Source organism: Giraffa tippelskirchi, chromosome 2, assembly GCF_054371585.1.
Source record: "Giraffa tippelskirchi isolate mGirTip1 chromosome 2, T2T-mGirTip1v1.2.pri, whole genome shotgun sequence".
NCBI lineage: Eukaryota > Metazoa > Chordata > Mammalia > Artiodactyla > Giraffidae > Giraffa > Giraffa tippelskirchi.
In genome coordinates, this window is record NC_137276.1 from 127,414,442 (window position 1) to 127,436,284 (window position 21,843).

Here is a 21,843-nt window from a genome sequence, read left to right on the forward strand (position 1 = left end):
CTTTGTTTATAATCTCTAGAAAAATGTATATAATTACATTATACTAGAATGTCTTGTGTAGTTCCTGACTTGAATGAAAATACTCCTAGAATTTCTCTAGTAAGCATTATAGTGGATATTTTTGTGGGGTGGGTGTAAGATAGGTACATTTTAAAAGAAATTACCAATCTATTCCTATTTTATGGAATTTATCTTTTAATCAGAATGGATGGTGAATATCATTAAGTGCCTTTTTAGAATTTATAGATATATCAAATTATTTTTGCCCTTAGATCTCTTAATATGACAGATTATAGGAACAAATGTCTTAATGTTAGTTATCTTCACATTCCTGGAATATATCCCATTGGATCCTGGGAAATTAATTTTTTAATGTGCTACTGGGTTTGATTTATTAATGTTTTATTAAAAATTTCACATCAATATTTGAGGGATTGGTCTTTATCTTTGTGAAGTTTCATAACAACTTTATGACAGTTTCGTAAAAAGATTTTGGAAGATCTTATTTATAACCTTAATTAATTTGTTTTTACTTCCATGTGTTATGGCCCAAGAGAAATGAATTAAAATTTCCTACAACTAATGTATCTTATCTTTTTTTTTCTGGTGTCTCCTAAAGTTTTTCTTTTATGAATATTGTTGCTACATAATTAGATATGTAGATATTCTTAATCTTTATAACTTGTGAATCAAATCCTTTGTAGTAAAATTGCCTTCCTTATCTCATTTAATGTTTTTGGAATACATGTTTCCTTGTCTGATATATCATGCTTTCTGTTTCTTTTGGTTTGCATTTGCTTTGCATCATTTGCTTATTTTGTTCTTATTTTTAAAACTTTTTACAGACTTTTACATTGATTTACATCAACTGAACAGCTGTTAACTTTGTGTAAAACATTTACTAGTCATTATTCAGTGCTTCTTAATAGCTGAATATATGCCTGGCATATAGGTTATACAAAAATAAGAAGGTAGTACTTGATCATCATATGATTCCAAATCATTCTATCATAAACAACAATTTAAACATGGTGGGGCTACATGGAGAGTTCAGATATATTCATTTGAGAAGAGAGGGCCTTGCTTTAGCAAATATGTGGACAAACTGCTTCTCAGAATTTTCAGCAAACAGGATTAATTTTGACTAGGTGTTGATTTTCTCTCTGAAAGTGCCATTTCATGTGCTTTATTTGGTACTTCGTCATCAAAAAAGCAAGAGAGTTCCAGAAAAACATCTATTTCTGCTTTATTGACTAAGCCAAAGCCTTTGACTGTGTGGATCACAATAAACTGTGGAAAATTCTGAAGGAGATGGGAATACCAGACCATCTGACCTGTCTCTTGAGAAACTAGTATGCAGGTCAGGAAGCAACAGTTAGAACTGGACATGGAACAACAGACTGGTTCCAAATAGGAAAAGGAGTACGTCAAGGCTGTATATTGTCACCCTGCTTATTTAACTTATATGCAGAGTACATCATGAGAAATGCTGGGCTGGAAGAAGCACAAGCTGGAATCAAGATTGCCGGGAGAAATATCAATAACCTCAGATATGCAGATGACACCACCCTTATGGCAGAAAGTGAAGAAGAACTAAAGAGCCTCTTGATGAAAGTGAAAGAGGAGAGTGAAAAAGTTGGCTTAAAGCTCAGCATTCAGAAAACTAAGATCATGGCATCTGCTCCCATCACTTTATGGGAAATAGATGGGGAAATAGTGGAAACAGTGTCAGACTTTATTTTTTTGGGCTCCAAGATCACTGCTGGTGGTGATTGCAGCCATGAAATTAAAAGACGCTTACTCCTTGGAAGGAAGGTTATGACCAACCTAGATAGCATATTTAAAAGCAGAGACATTACTTTGCCAACAAAGGTCCGTCTAGTCAAGACTGTGGTTTTTCCAGTGGTCATGTATGGATGTGAGAGTTGGACGGTGAAGAAAGCTGAGCACCGAAGAATTGATGCTTTTGAACTGTGGTGTTGGAGAAGACTCTTGTGAGTCCCTTGGACTGCAAGAAGATCCAACCAGTCCATCCTAAAGGAGATCAGTCCTGGGTGTTCATTGGAAGGACTGATGTTGAAACTGAAACTCCAATACTTTGGCCACCTCATGCGAAGAGTTGACTCATTAGAAAAGACCCTAATGCTGGGAAGGATTGGGGGCAGGAGGAGAAGGGGACGACAGAGGATGAGATGGTTGGATGGTATCACCGACTCGATGGACATGGGTTTGGGTAAACCCCAGAAGTTGGTGATGGACAGGGAGGCCTGGCGTGCTGCGATTCATGGGGTCGCAAAGAGTCGGACACGACTGAGCAACTGAACTGAACATGGTACAAAAAGATAATAATAACCTCATCTTAGATTTGAATATGTGGTATGGTTTTGCTGTAAACATCAAAAGGATTTGCTTTAATTTGAATTTCTAACATATATTTTACTTAACCAAGTAAATTATTGTTTATCAACTTTTTAGTTTCATATTTTCTAAACCATTTTATTAAATATATATTTCTCATTTGCTAGATTTTGCCATGTGATCCCATCTAAAAATCTTTTTCTTATAACAGGCAAATTTGATCATTAAGATGAAATGATAGGATAGATATGTTTGGTTTTAATATGTTATATATTATTTTATACTATGATTTTGTTTTTTCTTAACTTTTGGAGTTCAGTTATTTTTCCAGAAAGTGGCACATCTTGGATTAGCTACAAACAAGGCCAGAAGGCACAAATAAGCTGTGTGAACAGGTGGCCTAGGCCCCTACGTCATCTACTGCTATAGAAATGACCTTACCCCCAGGACACACCAACAGTCCTATGGGAGGTTCCCTTATGATCTTCCAGAAGAGTAGGAAAATATCTGAACTTGGATTACTGATGGGTTGGCTCAGTATGTGGATACAAGTCAAAATTTGACTGCTGTTAAGAGTATAGACCTACTTAGAGGTGGCCCTTGAAAAAAAAAAAAGTAAGAGAAAATTCTCCCAATGGACACAGTTTCAGGCTGTGTACTTGGTCATTAACTTTATATGGGAAAAGGAATGTATAGGTAAGAGTTAAGAATCGTAAGTGGTGGGAGATGTCTTGGCTGAATGGCCAAGGACCTGGAAGAAGGAAGGTTGGGAGATGAGAGATACAGAACACTGAGTTAGAAACATGTAGTTTGATACATGGGATTTGGCACAAAGTATAGATATCTTTTTTATCCCATGTTAATGCCCATAAGAGCATTAACCACCAAAGAGGCACTAAAAACAAGTATATAGAATGGCTTAAGCAGAAGACATCAGTTTTATCATAGCCACTACAGTGTGCTCTAACAGCTGCATGAATGGAGTAGCCTTGGCGTGAGGGATCTAAGCTAGCACCACCCAACAGCATAAGATCCTATTCCCCAAGGTTGGTCTTGTTATTATTGTCATTGCCTAAGTGTGCAATCTGCTAGTAACACAGGTCAATGCTGAGCCCCCAAAATGGCACTATCCTTCGAGGAAGCCAATCAGTGATTTGGCGGCAATTTTTTTTAACCTCAGATCTTTCCACTCTGAAAAAGACATCAATTTGGGGTAGGATGTGGTGGGAGGGAAGAGGGAGGTCCAAGGGGGATTGGACATACATATACCTATGACTGATTCCTGTTGATATATGGCAGAAGCCAACACAATAAAGCAATTATCCTCTAACTAAAAGTAAATTTAAAAAGACGTCAATTTGTATCATGTAGAATTTACATGTAATCAAGGTTTGAGTTTGTCTTCCCTGCCCATGGATCTTAAGCCTCAATCACTGTTTAGGGGATCACAGAGTATGTGATCTGCTGACACAGGAGCCCATGAACATTATGTCTGACCAAAGAACTACTTTACACCAAGGAGCTCCAGCAGTAGGCACATGATCATGGAATTCACTTGTTCTTTTGCGTATCATAACCTCTCCTCTACTCTGAAACTGCTGGATTAATAGATCTAAAGAACAAGCTTTTGAAGGAGCAACTCAGCCAAATACTCTATAAGGATGGGCCACAATTCCCCAACAAGTAATATATATATATACATACTAAAATGATGACTGTGGCATGGTGATGAATTCACTATAGGTAGAAGACACAGGGCTTCCCAGGTGGTACTAGTGGTAAAGAACCCATCTGCCAATGTAGGATACATAAGAGGTGTGGATTCAATCCCTGGGTTGAGAAGATCCCCTGGAGGAGAACGTGGCAACCCACTCAAGTGTTCTTGCCTGGAGAATCCCATGGACAGAGGAGCCTCACCGGCCCCAGTCCCTGGGGTCACACAGAGTTGGACATGACTGGAGTGACATAGCACACACACACATGTGCAGAATACACAAGCCAGGGAACCCAGTCACTCCAGGCTTCCATGACAAGAGACCAGCAGAAAACAAAAGGAGTCACCATCCTGGCAAAGGTAACTGACTACAGCATTAGGAGGGAGTTGGGTGGCTGTTACACAATGGGGGCATCTATAGGCACTGCCTTGATCAATTTTGATGTAAATGGACAATGGAGCAGTCCCAGCCTGAGAAGGGCACAGACACCAGGGTCTCAGATCCCTCAGGAAGAAGCATCTGAGCCACCCAACTAAGAAGCAGCTTAAATCAGCAGGGGTGCTAGCTGAAGGTGAGGAGAATCTAAAATAGGTGATAGAGGAGGAAGACCATATTAATTTTCCTGTTGCTGCTGTAATAAATTATCACATACTTAGAAGCTCAAGAATTTGTGTTGGCAAATTAATTTTCTTACAGTTCAGGAAGTAAAAAAGTTGAAAGTGAGTCTCACTGGGCTAAAGCAGTGATAGTTCCCTTGGAGGCTCTGAGGAGAAAATCCCCTTTTCTTTCTTCTACAGGTTATCTGAATTCCTTGACTCATGGCCTTCATGAGCCTCTGTCTTCAAAGTACATCACTCCAAACTCTGCTTCCATGATTCTATCTCCTTCTTCTGCCTCTTTCTTGCATCCCTGTATGTATTACATCCTAGTATATTACATCTAGAATGTATTACATCCTAGAATGTGTCTTCCTTAAAATGTATTACATCTGAAAAATCCCTTTTGCCGTATAAGATAAAATTCCCAGGTTCTGGGGTTTAGAATGCGGATATCTTTGTGCTCTGCTGTGCTCAGTCATGTCTGACTCTTTCTGGCCCCTTGGACTGTAGCCTGCCAGGCTCCTCTGTCCAGTGAAATTCTCCAGGCAAGAATACTGGAGTGGGTTGCCATTTCCCCCTCTAGGAGATCTTCCTGACTCAGGGATCGAACCCAAGTCTTCTGCATTGGCAGGTGGATTCTTTCCCATGGGTATCATCTGGGAAGCCCAGAAGAACCATTATTCAGCCAACATTGAGATGATGAGTACCAACTGCAGCTTTGATACAAACTGGAGTGGTAGAGATCAGTCAGCATCTCCGAAAAGCTGTATCCACGTGGGATGAAACTATTGCATAAAGCGAATGAATTCAAATGGCGCCAGAGTAGACTGTACTGAAGATTATGCTATATTGTCCAAATCCCCTGCTAGGACAAAGACGCTCATTTTCTCAGCTGCTGGCTCATAGCCAAGTCTGTCTGCCAAAACGGTCCTTGGACAAAGGAAATAGGCTCACCCAAGATTTTGTTTCTCCCTTGGACCAGTCATTTTAAATCAGATCCCTGGGACTCAATTACAACAAAATTTATATAGATGACATTGAGAAACACGGAAAACCATGCCTAGACAATCATTTAACAATAAATAGCAGAGAGAATTTCATTTGGATGAAACAAGCCTCAGTAAAAGTTAAAGGTGCAATTTACTGAAAGTATATGGCATATGTATGTGTCTTGGTTCATGAACACAAAGATCTACTCATTTTCATGCTGAGAGAATGCTGGATTATTAGGGAATTCTGAAAAAGGTGCCTTGGAATGAGGCTGGTATGTGCAGAATAGTGTCAGTGAGATTATTGAGCCGAAGGGATATATTCTAACATTTCTAACAAGCAAAGTTAAGCAGCCATTATAAGGATAAATTGCTTCACATTGGTTGTAAGTTCAGCTGATATGTTAATATATTATGCATAGGTGAACCAGTTAGGAAACTTCTTATTATTGTGAACATCTTAAAGCTAATAATTTCTTATTCCACACCACTTAACTAAAAATTATAGAGATTTTTCAGCTGGAAACTTTATATATTAAAATTCCTATGTATGACATGAAGAAAAATTTATTCCCTAAAAAATTTATTCCTCCAATAAAAGGGAAAACCTGAATTAGTGGTTAACTGCTTCCTTCAGCAGATACTAAAAAAGACAAAAAAATTTTTTTTTAAAAAAAAAACCCTTTTTAATTCTTTTAATGATGTAATTGAATAGTTTAAATATTTTGGTGATGAATTGGCTTTGAAATTAGGTTTTTCTGATTCACATTCCAGGAAACACCCTGTTCCTATGAAATATATATGTGTACATATGTATGTGTTTATGTTTGAGTTCAACATTCAGTGAGTACTCATGCATATTAAAATGAGTATCTTTCAAGGACCATATCTATTTAATAACAAACTCATCAAGCTGAGTTTAGAGATTCATTCTTCCAGTGACCCGGTCATTGTCAATTTTAAAGTAATTTATCCTAAAGTGGTAGGTATGTCAAATGGACGAGAAAAACAATGAAAAAGCCACGCATTGTGCTGCTCCAGGTCTGCTTATCGGAATGGATCACTCCCATTCTGCACAGACACTACACCCCCACATCAGCATCCGTTAACCTTCCAGTCACCGTTCTCTGTGCTGTAAGCAGTCTTCAAGAAATGGCCCACTGGCAAAAGGGAAGGTGGAACACTGGAAATAAAATGGTCAGTGATGGCAAGAGTGGATTTGGCATGGAAGTAGAGATCTGAGTGAGAAGAAGGAAGGCATCTTATGGCAGAAGATGTGCCCTCCTTTAGAGAAGTATAAACAGTGGTTAAGAGCATGGGCTCTTGGGTCAGACTGCCCAGTTCAAAGCTATGATCTGCTTTTATCAGCTCTGTATGTGTGCATGCTCAGTCTTGGGCAATCACTTATCTCTGTGTAACTCAGTTGCCTAATCCTTAAAGTTGGAATATTATTAATATTTACCTCCTATGACTGTTGTGGCGATTAAATGAGCTAACATACAGGAAAAGGATTTACAATAATACCTGGCACATACTAAGTGTAGATAAAGGTTAGCTATTACTATTTTTATTACTTCTCTTAAGGATACCAGAACTTTGGGTTTATACATATAATAGACAGTCTTGGGTTTATAACTTACAGAGAGTTATAAATGTTTCCTTCTATGGTTATAATATTTATACATTTTTCTACAACCACTAAATAATAGCACAAAAAAGACCACAGAGTTACTCTCCTCTCATAGTCACATTCTACATTGGCATCCATACTAATAATCCTCTATATTTGCATCACTCTTTCCACTTTAAAAAAACCACACCTATATACAGCCTTATTTGTTTTATCATTCCAAAAATTTCCAAAGTCAATACACTAACAATAACAACAACAACAAAACCAAATGCCGTCCCAGATATGATAATACCACTGGGGCTTTCAGCAGAAGCAAACATAAAATTACTTTGAGGGATGAAACACTCAACCCTCAAGCAATTGAGTATTCACACAAGTAAAATCTTTATTTAAACACAACTTAAAAATCCAAAATCATAAAACACTCAAGTAAATAAGCCATTATAAGCATATCAACAGATGAAATTTAGAGCAAAAATTCAAAAATTTCAGGTAGTAAAACTATTGATTTCAAGTTATGCAATTACATGTTCAGAATGATTCAATGTATAAAGAAAAATATTTTTATGAGAGAAGACCAAGTCACTTATAAAGGACCTGAAAGATGCCAAAAAGAACCAAATGAAACTTAGAATGGAAACCAAATGAAATTTGGATGTAAGCTAAATTCCAACTCAAAAAGACTGAATGGATTGAAATTTAGAACCGAGGAAACAAACCAAAAAAACAAACAAACAAATACACAATGTATATTCTGTAGCAATGGAAAATACAAAAGATCAAGAGACATCGAGTTACAAAACATTTTTTTCCTGTGATGAGAACCTTTAAGATCTATTCTCTTAGCAACTTTCAAATATGCAATATAGTATTATTAATTATCATCATAAGGGAAAAAATTTATAACTTTGATGGTGATGGATGTTGACTTATTGTGGTGACCATTTTGAAATATATACAAATATCAAATCATCATGTTCTACACCTGAAAATAACATAATGTTAATGGCAACCCACTCCAGTATTCTTGCCTGGAGAATCCCATGGACAGAGGAGCCTGGTGGGCTATAGTCCATAGGGTTGCAAAGAGTCGAACACGACTGAGCAACTAAACCACCACCACCACATGTCAACTATATCACAATTAAAAAGAGAGAGAGAGATGGAGGATAGAATAGTATATAAAGGACATAAGGGCAATGTTTGTTGTCTGCTTTACTTGCCATTATATTCCCAACATCTAAAATATTGCTGGAAGATAATAGGTACTCAAAACATATTTGTGGGATGCATAAATAGGTAAATAAATGGGATTTCCAGGAGGAGAGATTAAATGGAAAAGGTAATATTTGATATAATATTTAACAACTTTCAAAATTTGATAAAAGGCATAAAACTCAAAGTCACGAAATGATGATTAGGTAGAAATATACAAATAAAACCACATTTAGACACATAATAGTAAAAACCTATAACATCAAAGACCCAAGGAAAATATTAAAATAGAAAAAAGTAGACTATGCATAAAGGAATGATAATTAAATTGACAGCAGATTTCACAACAGCAATAGTAGAGATTACCAAGGAATATAAAGGCTGCCCATCTAGAAATGTATATCCAGAAAATTATTCAAAATTAAAGGCAAAATGAAGACAAAAAGTCTAGAAAACAGAAAAACATTGAGAAAATTTGTTACTAACAGACCTTCACTGAGGGAACTTCAAAATGTATACTTCAGAAAGTAGGAATTTGGATTCAGAAGACAAAAAGAAGAAAAAAAAATTTTAAAAAGGAATGGGGAGAAAAGAAACATGGAAACATTAGGTACTCAAAATAAGCTTTGGCTGAATTAAAAAAAAATCAGTAATTTTAAAGAATAGTTTTGAGGGCATTAAACAAGGTAGCATAAAAGTTCTGCTTAAGAGTATATAAGATGGACAAGAAAGTGTTCCAAGTTCCTTGTGATAATAGGAAAACAGAGCTATTGCATAACTTTAGACAAGTTCATTGTAATTCATCAAATGTAAAAAAAAGTGCCAATTACAAGACCTACCATTATGAAGAAAGAGAAAAATTTGCCATTTAATTTTGAATTATACCATGCCTTAAAGAAAATCTTATGCAAGACATGAATTCATTTCTTTGAAATTTCTTTCAAACTAGCACTTTCACACTTCTGGGCTTCCCCCATGGCTGAACGGGTAAAGAATCCCCCTGTGATGCAGGAGACACAGGAGACTCTGGCTCAGGAAGATGCCCTGGAGGAGGAAATGACAACCCATTCCAGAATTCTTGCCTGGGAAATCCCATGGACAAGAGGAGCCTGGCGGGCTACAGAGTCAGACACGACTGAGCAGCAGCTAAAACAACAACAACAACAAGCTATTAGAAGGGTTCCTGGAACAAAGCAAGTGCTACTTAAGCATTAGCTATTATTATGTACACAAATAAGTCATAAACTATGCTACAAAGCAAGTCAACCACGTCCAAACAATTGGTATCATGCAGTTCACATTCGGGAGAAGGCAAGGGCATCCCACTCCAGTACTCTTGCCTGGAAAATCCCATGGACGGAGGAGCCTGGTAGGCTGCAGTCCATGGGGTCGCTAAGAGTCAGACACGACTGAGCGACTTCACTTTCACTTTACCCTCTCATGCACTGGAGAAGGAAATGGCAACCCACTCCAGTATTTTTGCCTGGAGAATCCCAGCGACGGCGGAGCCTGGTGGGCTGCCGTCTATGGGGTCGCACAGAGTCGGACACGACTGAAGCGACTTAGCAGTAGCAGTAGCAGCAGTTCACATTCTTTGACTACAGTGCAGTTAAATTTTAACTCAACAACAGAAGATTACAAATATTCTCTGAGGAATTAAAGCACAAACTTCTAACTTATGTGACAAAGAGAAAATCACAATCAAAGTAAAAATTTAGAATTCATAATGAAAATACTATGTCTCAAAAACTTGTAGGATGATGCAAAGTGGTACTTAACAAGAAATTTGTGGTCTTAAATGCTTATATTAAAAAAATAAGACCACACACACAAAAAAAAAACCTGAAGGGGTTGGGAGAAAAAAGCAGAATACAATCCGAGAAAGAACAAAAAGGAAAATCATAAGCACTAAAAAAGAATTTAGTCAGAAAAAAGATCCTACAGATGATTAATAAACTAAAAGCTATAAAAAAAGACAAAACTCTGAAAATTTTGATGAAAGACAATAGTGAAAAAGAGCATTTAAATACAGATGCAGTTAAATACAAAAAATAAGAATAACACAAACATTTTTATGCCAATAAATTTGAAAACTCAGATAAGATGTACAATTTTCTAGAAATCATATTTTACCAAAAGTGATGGAAACAAAAATTCTTTAATTTTCTTCAAAGAAATTGAATAAGTACCTTAAAAATCTACCAAAAAAATAAAAACCAACCAACCAAACAAAAAACGTCATGGTGCCCAGAGGATTTCATCGCTTTCTAAAGGAAATCAGTCCTGAATACTCATTGGAAGGACCGATACTGAAGCTGAAACTCCAATACTTTGGCCACCTGATCCAAAGAACTGACTCATTGTAAAAGACCCTGATCCTGGAAAAGATTGAAGGCAGGAGGAGAAGGGGACAACAGAGGATGAGATGGTTGAATGGCATCACCAACTTGATGGACATGAGTTTGAGCAAGCTTCCGGAATTGGTGATGGACAGGGAAGCCTGGCGTGCTGCAGTCCATGGGGTCGGAAAGTGTTGGACACGACTGAGTGATTGAACTGAATTGATGGGATCAAGAAATAGATCATCACCATCTGATAAAATTGTAAATCATAGAAATGTGAGATATTTCTCGACTCATTTTACGAGACTAGTATTTATACCTTGATATCTGCTGCTGTTGCTAAATCGCTTCAATCGTGTCCGACTCTGTGCGACCCCATAGACGGCAGCCCACCAGGCTCCCCCATCCCTGGGATTCTCCTTGATATCAAAGCCAGGTAAAATTAGTAGAAGAGAGGGTAATTATAGGCCAACCTTACAGCTCCAAAAAAGTGTTAGTCCCTCAGTCATGTCTAACTTTGTGAACCCATGGACTGTAGGAATCTGCCAGGCTCCTCTGTCCATGGGATTTCCCAGGCAAGAATACTGGAGTGGGTTGCCATTCTCTTCTCCAGGGAATATTCCCAACTTAGGAATCGAACCCAGGTCTCCTGCAATGTGGGCAGATTCTTTACCATCTGAGCCACCAGGGACAAAACTCTTTTGAAAATATCAAATCAAATCAAGAAATGTATTAAAATAAATGTACATTTTTATTTTATCCTAGGAGTGTGACACTGGTTTTATATTTAGAAATCTATTACTGCAGTTCACCACATTAAGAAATTAAAAGGGAAAATAGGATTATCTAAAAAGAGCTGAAGAAGCAGCTAATAAACTTTAACAATTCTTAGAAAAATAAGAATAAAAGGAAACCTTTTTAATCTGACAAAAGGCATTAACCAAAAGCCTGGAGCAAACATTATACTTACACTGAAAATTTAAAAAGCTCCTTTTAAAGAAGGAAAAAAGCATATCCACTATCCTCATTCTATTCAGCATTGTTCTCGAGAGCTAGTCAGGATGAGACAGAGAAATCAAATAATTGAAAAGGAAGAAATAAAGCTGTCATTATTTTAAGACAATGATTGTATATATAAAAAGTTCCAAACAATGTGTTTCTCTCTTTTTTTAAAAAATCCTTTCTTGGACTCCCTATTCTTTTTAATTACCACTCCATTTCCCTACTGCTTTCAGTAGGAAAATGCAGTGTCCACAGTTCGTTTTCTTCAAATCTCCTCCCATTCTGTCATTAACTCCAATCCAGCTTTCACTCCTCTCTATCCACTGATAATGCATTTGTCAAGTCACAGTGACTTTCATGTGCTGGAATAATGGTCAGTTCTCAGTCCCCACCTCACAAGACCTATTGGCAGGGTTTGGCATCACTCTGTCCTTAATAGTGTCTCCACTTGGCTCTCAGGACATCAGGTTCTTCTGACTTTCTTCCTCCTTCTCTGAGCCTTTCTCCCAGTCAACTTTATTTGTTCTGCTTCATCATCTTCTTGATGTTTGAGTACCAGGCTCAGTCTTTGGACTTGCTTCTTTTCTGTCTACACTGACTTCCTTGGTGAGCCTATCTAGTCTCAAGGCTGATGAATTCCAAAATTAAAAATATCCAGCCCAGACTTCTCTCCTCACCTCCAGATGCATACATCCAACTGTCTATACTTTATCACCACTAGGATGTCTGACAGCTCAGACTTTATGTGTCTGAAGAACGCTTGATTCTTTCTACCCCTCCCCCAAATCTGTTCTTCCCAGTCCTCTCTATTTTGCTTAACAATAATTGTATCATTCTAGTTTTTCAGGCCCTAAATCTTCGAACCCTCCCCACCTCTCTCTTTCTCTCTCTCTTTTTACATGTCATATCCATATCAGTGAATCTTGTTTGCTCCATTTTCAAAACATATCCAGAATCTGAACACTTCTTATCACTTCTATTACTCCAGGAGTCTCTGTTGTTTCTTACATCCAGATTATTGCAGAAGCATGTTAATTGGCCTCCCTGTTCCACTTTTGCCTTTTTTGCAGACTCTTCTCAAAACAGGAAAAGTGAAGGTCGATTATATTACTTCTCTGGTCAGAATTCTCCAGCTCTCCGCCCAAGGTTCTAAGTGATCCAGCTGCCTTTCCCTTCTGACCTCATCTATGATTTTCCCACTTTGCTCCCTCTGCTAATAGCACACTGACTTCTTTTCTGTTCCTCAAAAACGCTGGGCTGCCTTCAACTAAAGGACCTTTGACTTGATGGTTCCTTTACCCCAAATGATTTCCTGAACGTATCCACAGGTAATGTTCCTTCATCTCCTTCAAGTTTTGCTTAAATGTTAGCTTCTTAGTATGGCCTGTCTTGTGTGCCCTACTTAATAATTTTCAAAAGTCTAATCTTATGTTCCCATTCTTTGTTTTATTTTTCTGCATATTTTCTTATCCTCTTCTTATATACTATATATTTTTCTTATTTATTTTGTTTCTGTCTCACCCAATTAAATATATTATGATGGCAGGTTAATTTTGTCTGTTTTGTTTACTCCTATGTCCCCAGCATGAGTCTCTAGCACATAGTTGGTGCCTAATAAATATTTGTTGAATAAATGGAAAAAATTACAGGCAATAAGAGAGTTGAGGGAGTTTATTGGACATAATATTACTATAAAGTATCATTTATGCTATACTCTTCTCAAAAATAGTTGGAAAATATAATTATTAAAAGGGTACCATTTATAACTTCGGCTAAAAATATAAAATATTTATAAATTTTTAAAAAGATATATAAGACTCAAGATCCTTGAGGAAAATATCATAAAACCTTATTAAAAGATATTGAAGAAGATCAAAATAAATGGACAGATACACAGTATCTACAGACAAAAAAATAGTACCATAAAGTTGTTAATTTACTTCAAATTAATCTATAGACATAATAAAATTCCAATCAAGATACTGACAGAATTATTCATGAAACTTGAGAAGCTTATGCAAAATTATTAAATAACAGAAATGAATCAAAGAACTTTTAAAGAAAGAGTTTGAGGGTACTTGTCCTATTGGATATCAAGATGTTACAGTAAAAGGCAAGCTATACTTGAGGAGTAAGAGGTGTGCAACATGTAAAAAGTGACAAAAATTCATAGAAAGATATACAGAGAAACCCCCTTTAAATTAATAAGAAAGATTCTTCTTAAACCTCAAGAGAAAAATGAAAAAAAAAAAAAAGCCCAAACCTTAAGGAAGTACTTTAATGAAAAGGAAATTTAAATGCAAATAGCAAATAAACACATGAAAAAGTGGTCAGACTCCTCAATAATGAAAGTAGTGCAGGTTTAAATATCAAACAGACACTGCTTCACTTAAACGGACAAAAATTTTAAAAATCTGATAAAAGCAAGTATTGATCAGGAAATAAAGCCACTGAGACTCTTCTACATGACTGATAAGAGTATAAATTGGTGAAGCTATATTGGAGAGCAATTTGGTGGTTTATCAGAAAATTGAAAGTATATGAAACCCTAAAATTAGTTGTTTCACTACTGATTGTGTACAATAGATATTAAGCACAGCTGCCAAAATTGTTAATTATAAGAATGTTCACTGTGGCCCTGTTAGAATAGTGAATATCCATCAAAAGAAGCCTGGATAAGTAAACCGTGGCATGGCCATGTGATGGAACACTGTACTGCACCGCAAACAAATGAATTGGGACCACACACAGTGACATAGATAAACCCCAAGGACATAATATTGAGCCTTACTACATCATTTATATAAAGTTTAAAAACATGAACTACAATGCTATAAATCATTTTTGAGCCACGCATATGCAGCACAGAAGTAAAAACACATATGGATAAATACCACAACAGGATATTGGTTACCTTAAGAGAGGAAAGGGAGGAGTATTGAAGGGGAAGAGAGAAACATGCAGGTGACAACAATGTTGTTTAATTTCTTAAACTGGGTGATTTTTGTGTACTTAACATTTTTTATTGTTAAAAAAATTAAAGAGAACTGGAAGGTGGCTAGATCGATTAGGTATGAGTGAGCATCAAAGGAAAGGTGGTGTTGAGAATGTGGGAAGAGTCTAAGTGGACAGGGAGACAGTCTGACCTGAGGAATCTGGAAGGAGAGCCTAGTAGTAGAAGAAATGAACTATTAGGTAAGGGTATTCCAGAAAGGACTTGAAATGAAAAGACAAGACGTAAAGGCATATTTGGGAACGTAGAATTCTGAATAAGTCATTTTCTCAAAGCAAGCCTAAAGATAAAATATTTTCCAGCTCTGTTTTGGAGTAACTGATGCATGGACTGCAGAGCAGAATCTAGTGATCTTCTATTCTTTTGTGAGTGATTTTGGGGGAAGGACTAAAGCCTTGCTTACTAAATGTCTAGATTATACAAAGCTGGGAAAGATAACTAATGTACTGGACAGAATCATGGTTTGTTTGTTTGTTTTTCTTTAATTTGGCCACATTACTCGGACGTGGGATCCTAGTTCCCTGACTAAGGATCAAACCTGGACCCTTGACAGTGAAAGTACAGAGTCCTAACCACTGGACAACCAGGGAATTCCCAGAATCATAGTTTTTTCAAAGATATAGATATTCTAGAATGAGACAAGAATATTATTTCAATGGTTTAAAATGTGACATAATAACATTTTCAAGTTATCTAATTTCAAGTCTTGATTCAATCTGAGGGTCTTGGCATATCACAGGATAAATGTGGCCAACTACACCATGTTACTGTTGAAAAGAAGCTTTAGAAACAAAGTATCTGACTAGTATCAGCAACTGTTTCAAACAATTGGTTCAAGTAGTAGGCAATGATAAATTACAATAATAAATATAAAAGATTCCAGGGGAAGGTACCCAGAATGCTGAGAATGTAGACAATCTTTGGGAGCTACAATGAGGCAGCCTCCAAGAATCTGGAAAAGAGATTTCCCTGTGAGGATTAAACAAACAAACAGCCCTGCAGGCTAACCCAAGGCACAACCTGTACATGGGTGACTTTACAGGTGAGTTAAATACAATCTCAGAGAGGTAGGGCTAAAATATGATTAAAATACAGGAGGAAGAAGCCTAGTCAGTAACAGAGACAGACTGAGTAAACAAACTTAGCAAGAACAGCATGGAACACACAAGAATTCTGATAGACATGAGTTATACTTTTCATTATAAATCACTGTCAGCATTCTATTTTATATTTCTGACACCATGATTTAAATAGCATTTTTCATGTACTGACAAAATTGTGTTTTCAGACCAGAGACTGGTGTAACTTTTGTCTGCTACAGGGCCTTCCTTTGTCAGGGGAAAATATAAGGACAGAAACGATAGTCAACTGGGAAGATAGAAGCCAGAGATGAGACTTGATACCTACCTGCATATGTTTAAAGTTCTTCTTGTAGCAACAGAGGTTTAATTCTCTTGATTGTTAAGGGCAGAGACCAGACTAAAGGATAATAGACAGAAAATATTTATAAAGAGAGAGATTTTATTAGAACAAAAGGAAAAACACACTAACAATTTCACCTTCCAACAGTAGAACAAACTATCTCTTTGTTAGGATTCTTTGATCATAAACAGCAGAAAAAATCTGGATAACTGAAGCAAAATAAATAAAATAATTAAAAGATAAGAGGTGGCTGACAGATTTCAAGGGGAATTTGTAGTACTTAGCCTTAGAAAGGCAATGACTGAGGCAGCTATAGTCACAGAAGGGCAGAAAGTGAGGACTGTCTCTTTGGAATACCATCATCATAATAACTCACCCTTTGCTAATTTCTTTCCTAGAATCACTGGGAAAGAAAATCTGATCGGCATATCTTGGGTCAAGTGTCCCTCACTCCTGTTTTCCCCCTTCCCTGGCAAGGGCAAGGTAGAGAACCTTGATTCAAGACCCCATCAAGGAAGGCTTCATGCAATGGAAAGGGACAATTTACTAAAGGAAAATGGACGAGCAGGAAAAAAAGTCAGAAACCTAGCATGTTCTCATCATTGCAAAAATAGGAGAGGCCACCTGGTTGCCAAGAATCCTAAAGAAGGGATTTCTGTGCTGGAAGGAAGTTGGAAAAGACAGTTTAGAAGGTCTCGTTCAGTTTTATGTTTATAAGGAGGAACTGATGCGAAGAACTGATTCATTTGAAAAGACCCTGATGCTGGGAAAGATTGAAGGTGGGAGGAGAAGGGGACGACAGAGGATGAGATGTTTGGATGGCATCACTGACTCAATGGACATGAGTTTGAGTAAACACTGGGAGTTGATGATGGACAGGGAGGCCTGGAGTGCTGCAGTCCATGGGGTCGCAAAGAGTCAGACACGACTGAGTGACTGAACTGAACTGAGAGGTGGAATTGATTACTGAGATACAAGGTCATTAGTAAAGGTCTAAGAAGGAATATTTATTGGGTCTTGGTTACAAGGGAAGGATGGGATGCAGCTCCAAGGAAGAAGCTACAGAGTAGGCACTGTGGTTCAGGGCTCTAATTGTTGGTATTGGTCATTGAATGTCACAGTCACTGAGACATCACGGAAAGGGCATGAACAATGGAGAGACAGGTAACAAAATCTGGCTTGGGAAATTTAAGCTGGTAATTGTTAGTAGATTGAACTACAGAAAGGCAAGGCTAAAGGCAGGGAGATCAATTGGTCTGAGAGCCTAAACCAAGGTGATAGCAGTGGGAAGGGAACAGAAGGAGCAGATGAAGAGGCATTTCTGAGGCAGTGCTACAGAACTCACAGGGAAAGGAGAGAATGAGAGAAAGAGGTCAAGAATGACTCCAGGTTTCAAACCTGGAGATCTAGGGAAAAGGTAGTATAAATGGAAGAAAGGTGATAACTTCTAATTTAGATATAAGAATTTGAGGTGGTGGATATCAATTAGTATGAGCTTGAAGTTTAGCAAGAGATGTGAAGGCTGAAAACATAGATCTGGGATTCCCCCATGTAGAGGTCGCACTTGAGGATGTATGAATAGATGACTTTCTATAAGAACGGACTATAATGCAAAAGGGTAATTAAGTCTTTTTGGAAAGAAGCAATCACTAAGAACTAGACACACTAGAAATCGTTTCAGGAACAATGAAACTTGAACTGACTTTTAAAGGGTGGGAGGAGGGAAGGAATGCTAACAGGGACATATTTATAAGTAGAATTGATGAGCAACTTAAAAACTGGATTGATCAACATGATTCCTGCATTTAAAAACTGGATTGACCTGCATGATCAAAACTCTCTTAAAAAAATTGATTCTTTTCTTTCTGCCACTTATCTACTCTGTGCCACAGTTGTGTGTGTGTCTGTGTGTGCTCAGTTTGTGTCTGACTCTTTGCAACTACATGGACTGTAGCCCACCAGGCTTCTCTGTTCATGGGATTTTTCAGGCAAGAATACTGGAGTGGGTTGCTATTCCCTACTCCAGGAGATCTTCCCAACTCAGGGATCAAACCTATGTCTCCTGTATTGGCAGGTGGATTCTTTACCAACTGTGCCACCTGGTACAGACAGAGAATGGAAGAAACAGGGTGTGACAGAAGTTAGTAAATGAGGATCGCGGGAGAACTACTAGCTCTCCAGACCTACTAGTTGGGATGCTGAGTGGAGGGCTTAAAGGATGAACAATGCTCTTGAAGACAAAGGAGGTACCAGCCTTAATGGTTAAAATTGGAGACACATAATAGAACTCACCAGTCCTAAAATTCTGAATTTGTCATCTGTGAGACAAAGCAATTGATGAGAAACAAAAGAAATCTCTGACACTAGTGACCTCTAGTGGAAATAGGCTTCAGGGAAATACAGATTCAGACATAGGTATTTGTATACACATGCATATACGTATTTTCTATTAGATGAAATCAGTAGTATATTCAGCCAATTTATTTCCAGAGGAATGTGAAGGAAGGCATTGTTGGAAATAGCATGCACATCCTACCCAGAAAGTGGAAATGTACCAGAGAAATGCTCTGTTTTTTTTGAGTCAGACTAAGTTGATTAATTTTCTGGACACAAAATTGCTGTCAAAGACATTACCTGAGAAAAGAAGACTGTTAAGGCAATGACTTCACTGGTCACTGGGGGGACTTGGCATGTTAATGGCAGCCCAAAAGAGAACATGCTGACAGATTTGAGGAGGAAGCTGCACTCGTTGCTATTATGCCTTTTAAACATCTTTTCATTATGATATGGAAGAAAGCTGTTATCTCTGAAATATGTACATATTTGCTATTCAGTATTTTATGGCTCAAGTCCAGTCTCTTTCCTTTCCTTGGCACATGTTTGTGCCAAGTGTTGGGAGAAGCTGTTGAGCTGAGAGGATGGGAGGGGATACTAGGTGGTCTTGGCCTTTGAAATGGGACCAATCTCTAAGCACAACCAAGAAGGTCAACATCAAGCCACCTTGGACACTCTACATCCACTCTCTTTGAGACGTGCTTTCAGGATATATAATCTTGACATTGAGGAGAAGTGCAAGAATGGGAGGGTTGATGGAGATTTTAAATTTGTCTGATCACAATTGGGGTGTAATAATGGGTGATTTGAATTAAATGGGGGGAGTATAGAAAAAAGAACAAGGAGAGGTTAAAAAACATGGAGATTATATGGAAGTAAACAGAATCAGCATTATTAAGCCTTGGGCAACTGTCACTTCTGGCAGTAGAGTGATGGTTATCCTTGTCTCGTGTTGCCTGCATGGCAGGAGGTGTCATCTTGCCTTCGTTCATTATTCAGCTCCCACCCAACACCCTGCTTTGTTTACTGATGCTCTTGTGCAGCTTTGTGGGTCTGCTTTTCCTCAGATTTGCACCCTCATCTCCATGTCATCTCAAGGATACAGAAACAACTTTTAGACAATCTTTTTTTTTTTTTCTTTTGAGAATTCCACTCTGGCCTGCCATTTCCAGAGTTCTGGTCTCCATGAATGGACAAAAGGTATTCTGACTGCCCCCTCCCCCTCAAGTCAAAGATACCCTGGTGTTATTTCTTAGATGCCAACTAAACCACAGGGCAGAGTTACGAGAGACCAACCTGAGTGGTCCTTCCTCTTTCCTCTGCAAAGATCTTTCCCCCAGAATATGTACAACCATTTAGCTCCAGAATAAATTGTTTCAGGGATCTAGTCTACAAGCTAGTTTACTTACTGAAGATGAGCTAATGATTTTGATTTGCTCCAAAGCTTCTGTCAGGCTGTCTTCAATCTCAGAGTCCTCTAAGGAGAACAGGTCTCCGGCTCGCGAAAGGTCTTTTTGTCCCAAGACCAGTCTGAACAGTTGATGCATGCTGAAGGGTCTGATGATCAGTGGACTGCCTGCAGGCCCAGGGCCATGCATCTCAGTCAGCAGAGGTTAGTGAGACCAAAACATGTGGCAGGCCATAGACTTCATATTCCTTGAAAGATCATTTTTCTCCAGACTTTGAGGTTTTCTTTGACACTCTCTGCAAGAGAAACAAATGACACAAGACAGCCATTAGTTGAATGTCATGAGCTCAGAATGTGAACTTGGTGCCCAGCAGAGAGAGAGGAAAAGAAAAAAACATTTGGAAATGTGCATGGAACAACAGATTTTGGCTTGATGACCTTCAAAAGAACTGTTTTCTTATTTTGTCTCAAAAAGCCCTGTCAAAGATGATTCTATTTTTCCAGGATTTAATTTGATCCTTAAAAAGCAGCTTTTTAAGAACCTGCTTTTCTCCTTTCTATATCCTTCTCCTCTTCCTGCCACAAGGAAACACGTGGACCAGCAACAAATAGGCCCAATACTTGCCAGATTTCCCCAAATAGACTCTCATGGAAACCAAACAGAAAAGGACAATGAAAGGAGAGAACACAGGAAACGCCTTTTAGACCCAATACCTGTTTCCTAGATGTGGAAACTGATGCCTAACTTACCTTTTTTGGCTGGGCTTCTGTGCTATATTGACAACAGAAACTTCCTAAACCTCAATCCAGAAGGTGATCTCAATCCTCAGTTCTTATGTACTCTCTAAACAAATGGCAGTGAAATAAAGAATTCTGAAATAAAGAATTCTGCCTGGGAGTGTGACACTAGATAAATCTCTACAGAACATGAGCGTGAACTTGAACACAGAGCTTGAAGGTGAGAATATTGCAATGAAGGCTGAAGAGGAAGGGTCTGGGGATCTGGCAATCCTCCCTCTGTTCCCACAGTTGAAATAATAAAGTCCCACTGTAGTCTCTACTCAGTTAACAGCCCACAGAGATTAAGATAATGGTACCAATTAAATAACTGATTATTCTCATCAGCTTCCTTCTGGGCTTAATAAAACCACAGATCATTTGTTCTAGTAGAGACCTGAGCAATCATTTCATAGCCAGGGAGGTTTCAGACTTCTTCAAGACCCCTGGTAGCTGTGGCGGTACTGTTCTGATCTCAGGTCAGTGGGCTCTCCTGCAGTTTACATGAGAATGGAGCCACCTCATACATACAGGTAACTTAAAAATGCCACCACGTGTTCAGAGAGTGAGAGCTGAGAGTGATTTATGTAACATAAGCAGCGGGCAATTCTGCCCAGCATTTCAGTCTGAATGTGGTCCCCAGAACAAGCGTGAAAAGGAGAGTCTGCTGCTCCCTTGGGTGTCTCAGACCTTCCCCTGAGCTATCACTGAGACAGCATCTCTTGGTGCTGAACGCAGTTTTCAAGTTTAAAGATACATACATTCCATACTGTATGCTCTCTAAATGGCAAGGCACTCATCAGGCACTTAACAAAGAAACAATCAGTAGTATTCCAAATGGTGCAATTCATAGGCCACTGAAGAGATTTCAAGGATAGTATTGCGTACATGAAAATTTTGCACTATCTACCAGCTTCAGAAAAATTTAGAAAGTATTGTTGTTGTTTAGCTGCTAAGTTGTGTCTGACTCTTTTGCAACCCCATGGACTGTAGCCCACCAGGCTTCACTGTCCATGGGATTTCCCAGGCAAGAATA

General features: G+C 38.1%; 1 protein-coding gene across 2 annotated transcripts in view; it reads right to left on the bottom strand.

Moving 5' to 3' along the window:
- VEPH1 (ventricular zone expressed PH domain containing 1) overlaps positions 1-20,326 on the bottom strand; it is a 255,130-nt gene extending 234,804 nt beyond the window's left edge. For both annotated transcript variants that reach the window (XM_081570622.1, XM_081570620.1), the window contains exon 1: positions 20,032-20,326. In XM_081570622.1, coding sequence (XP_081426748.1) covers positions 20,032-20,220 — 189 coding nt within the window. In that variant the 5' untranslated portion in view covers positions 20,221-20,326. The remainder of the gene's footprint in view (positions 1-20,031) is intronic.
- Positions 20,327-21,843: the final 1,517 nt, after the last annotated feature.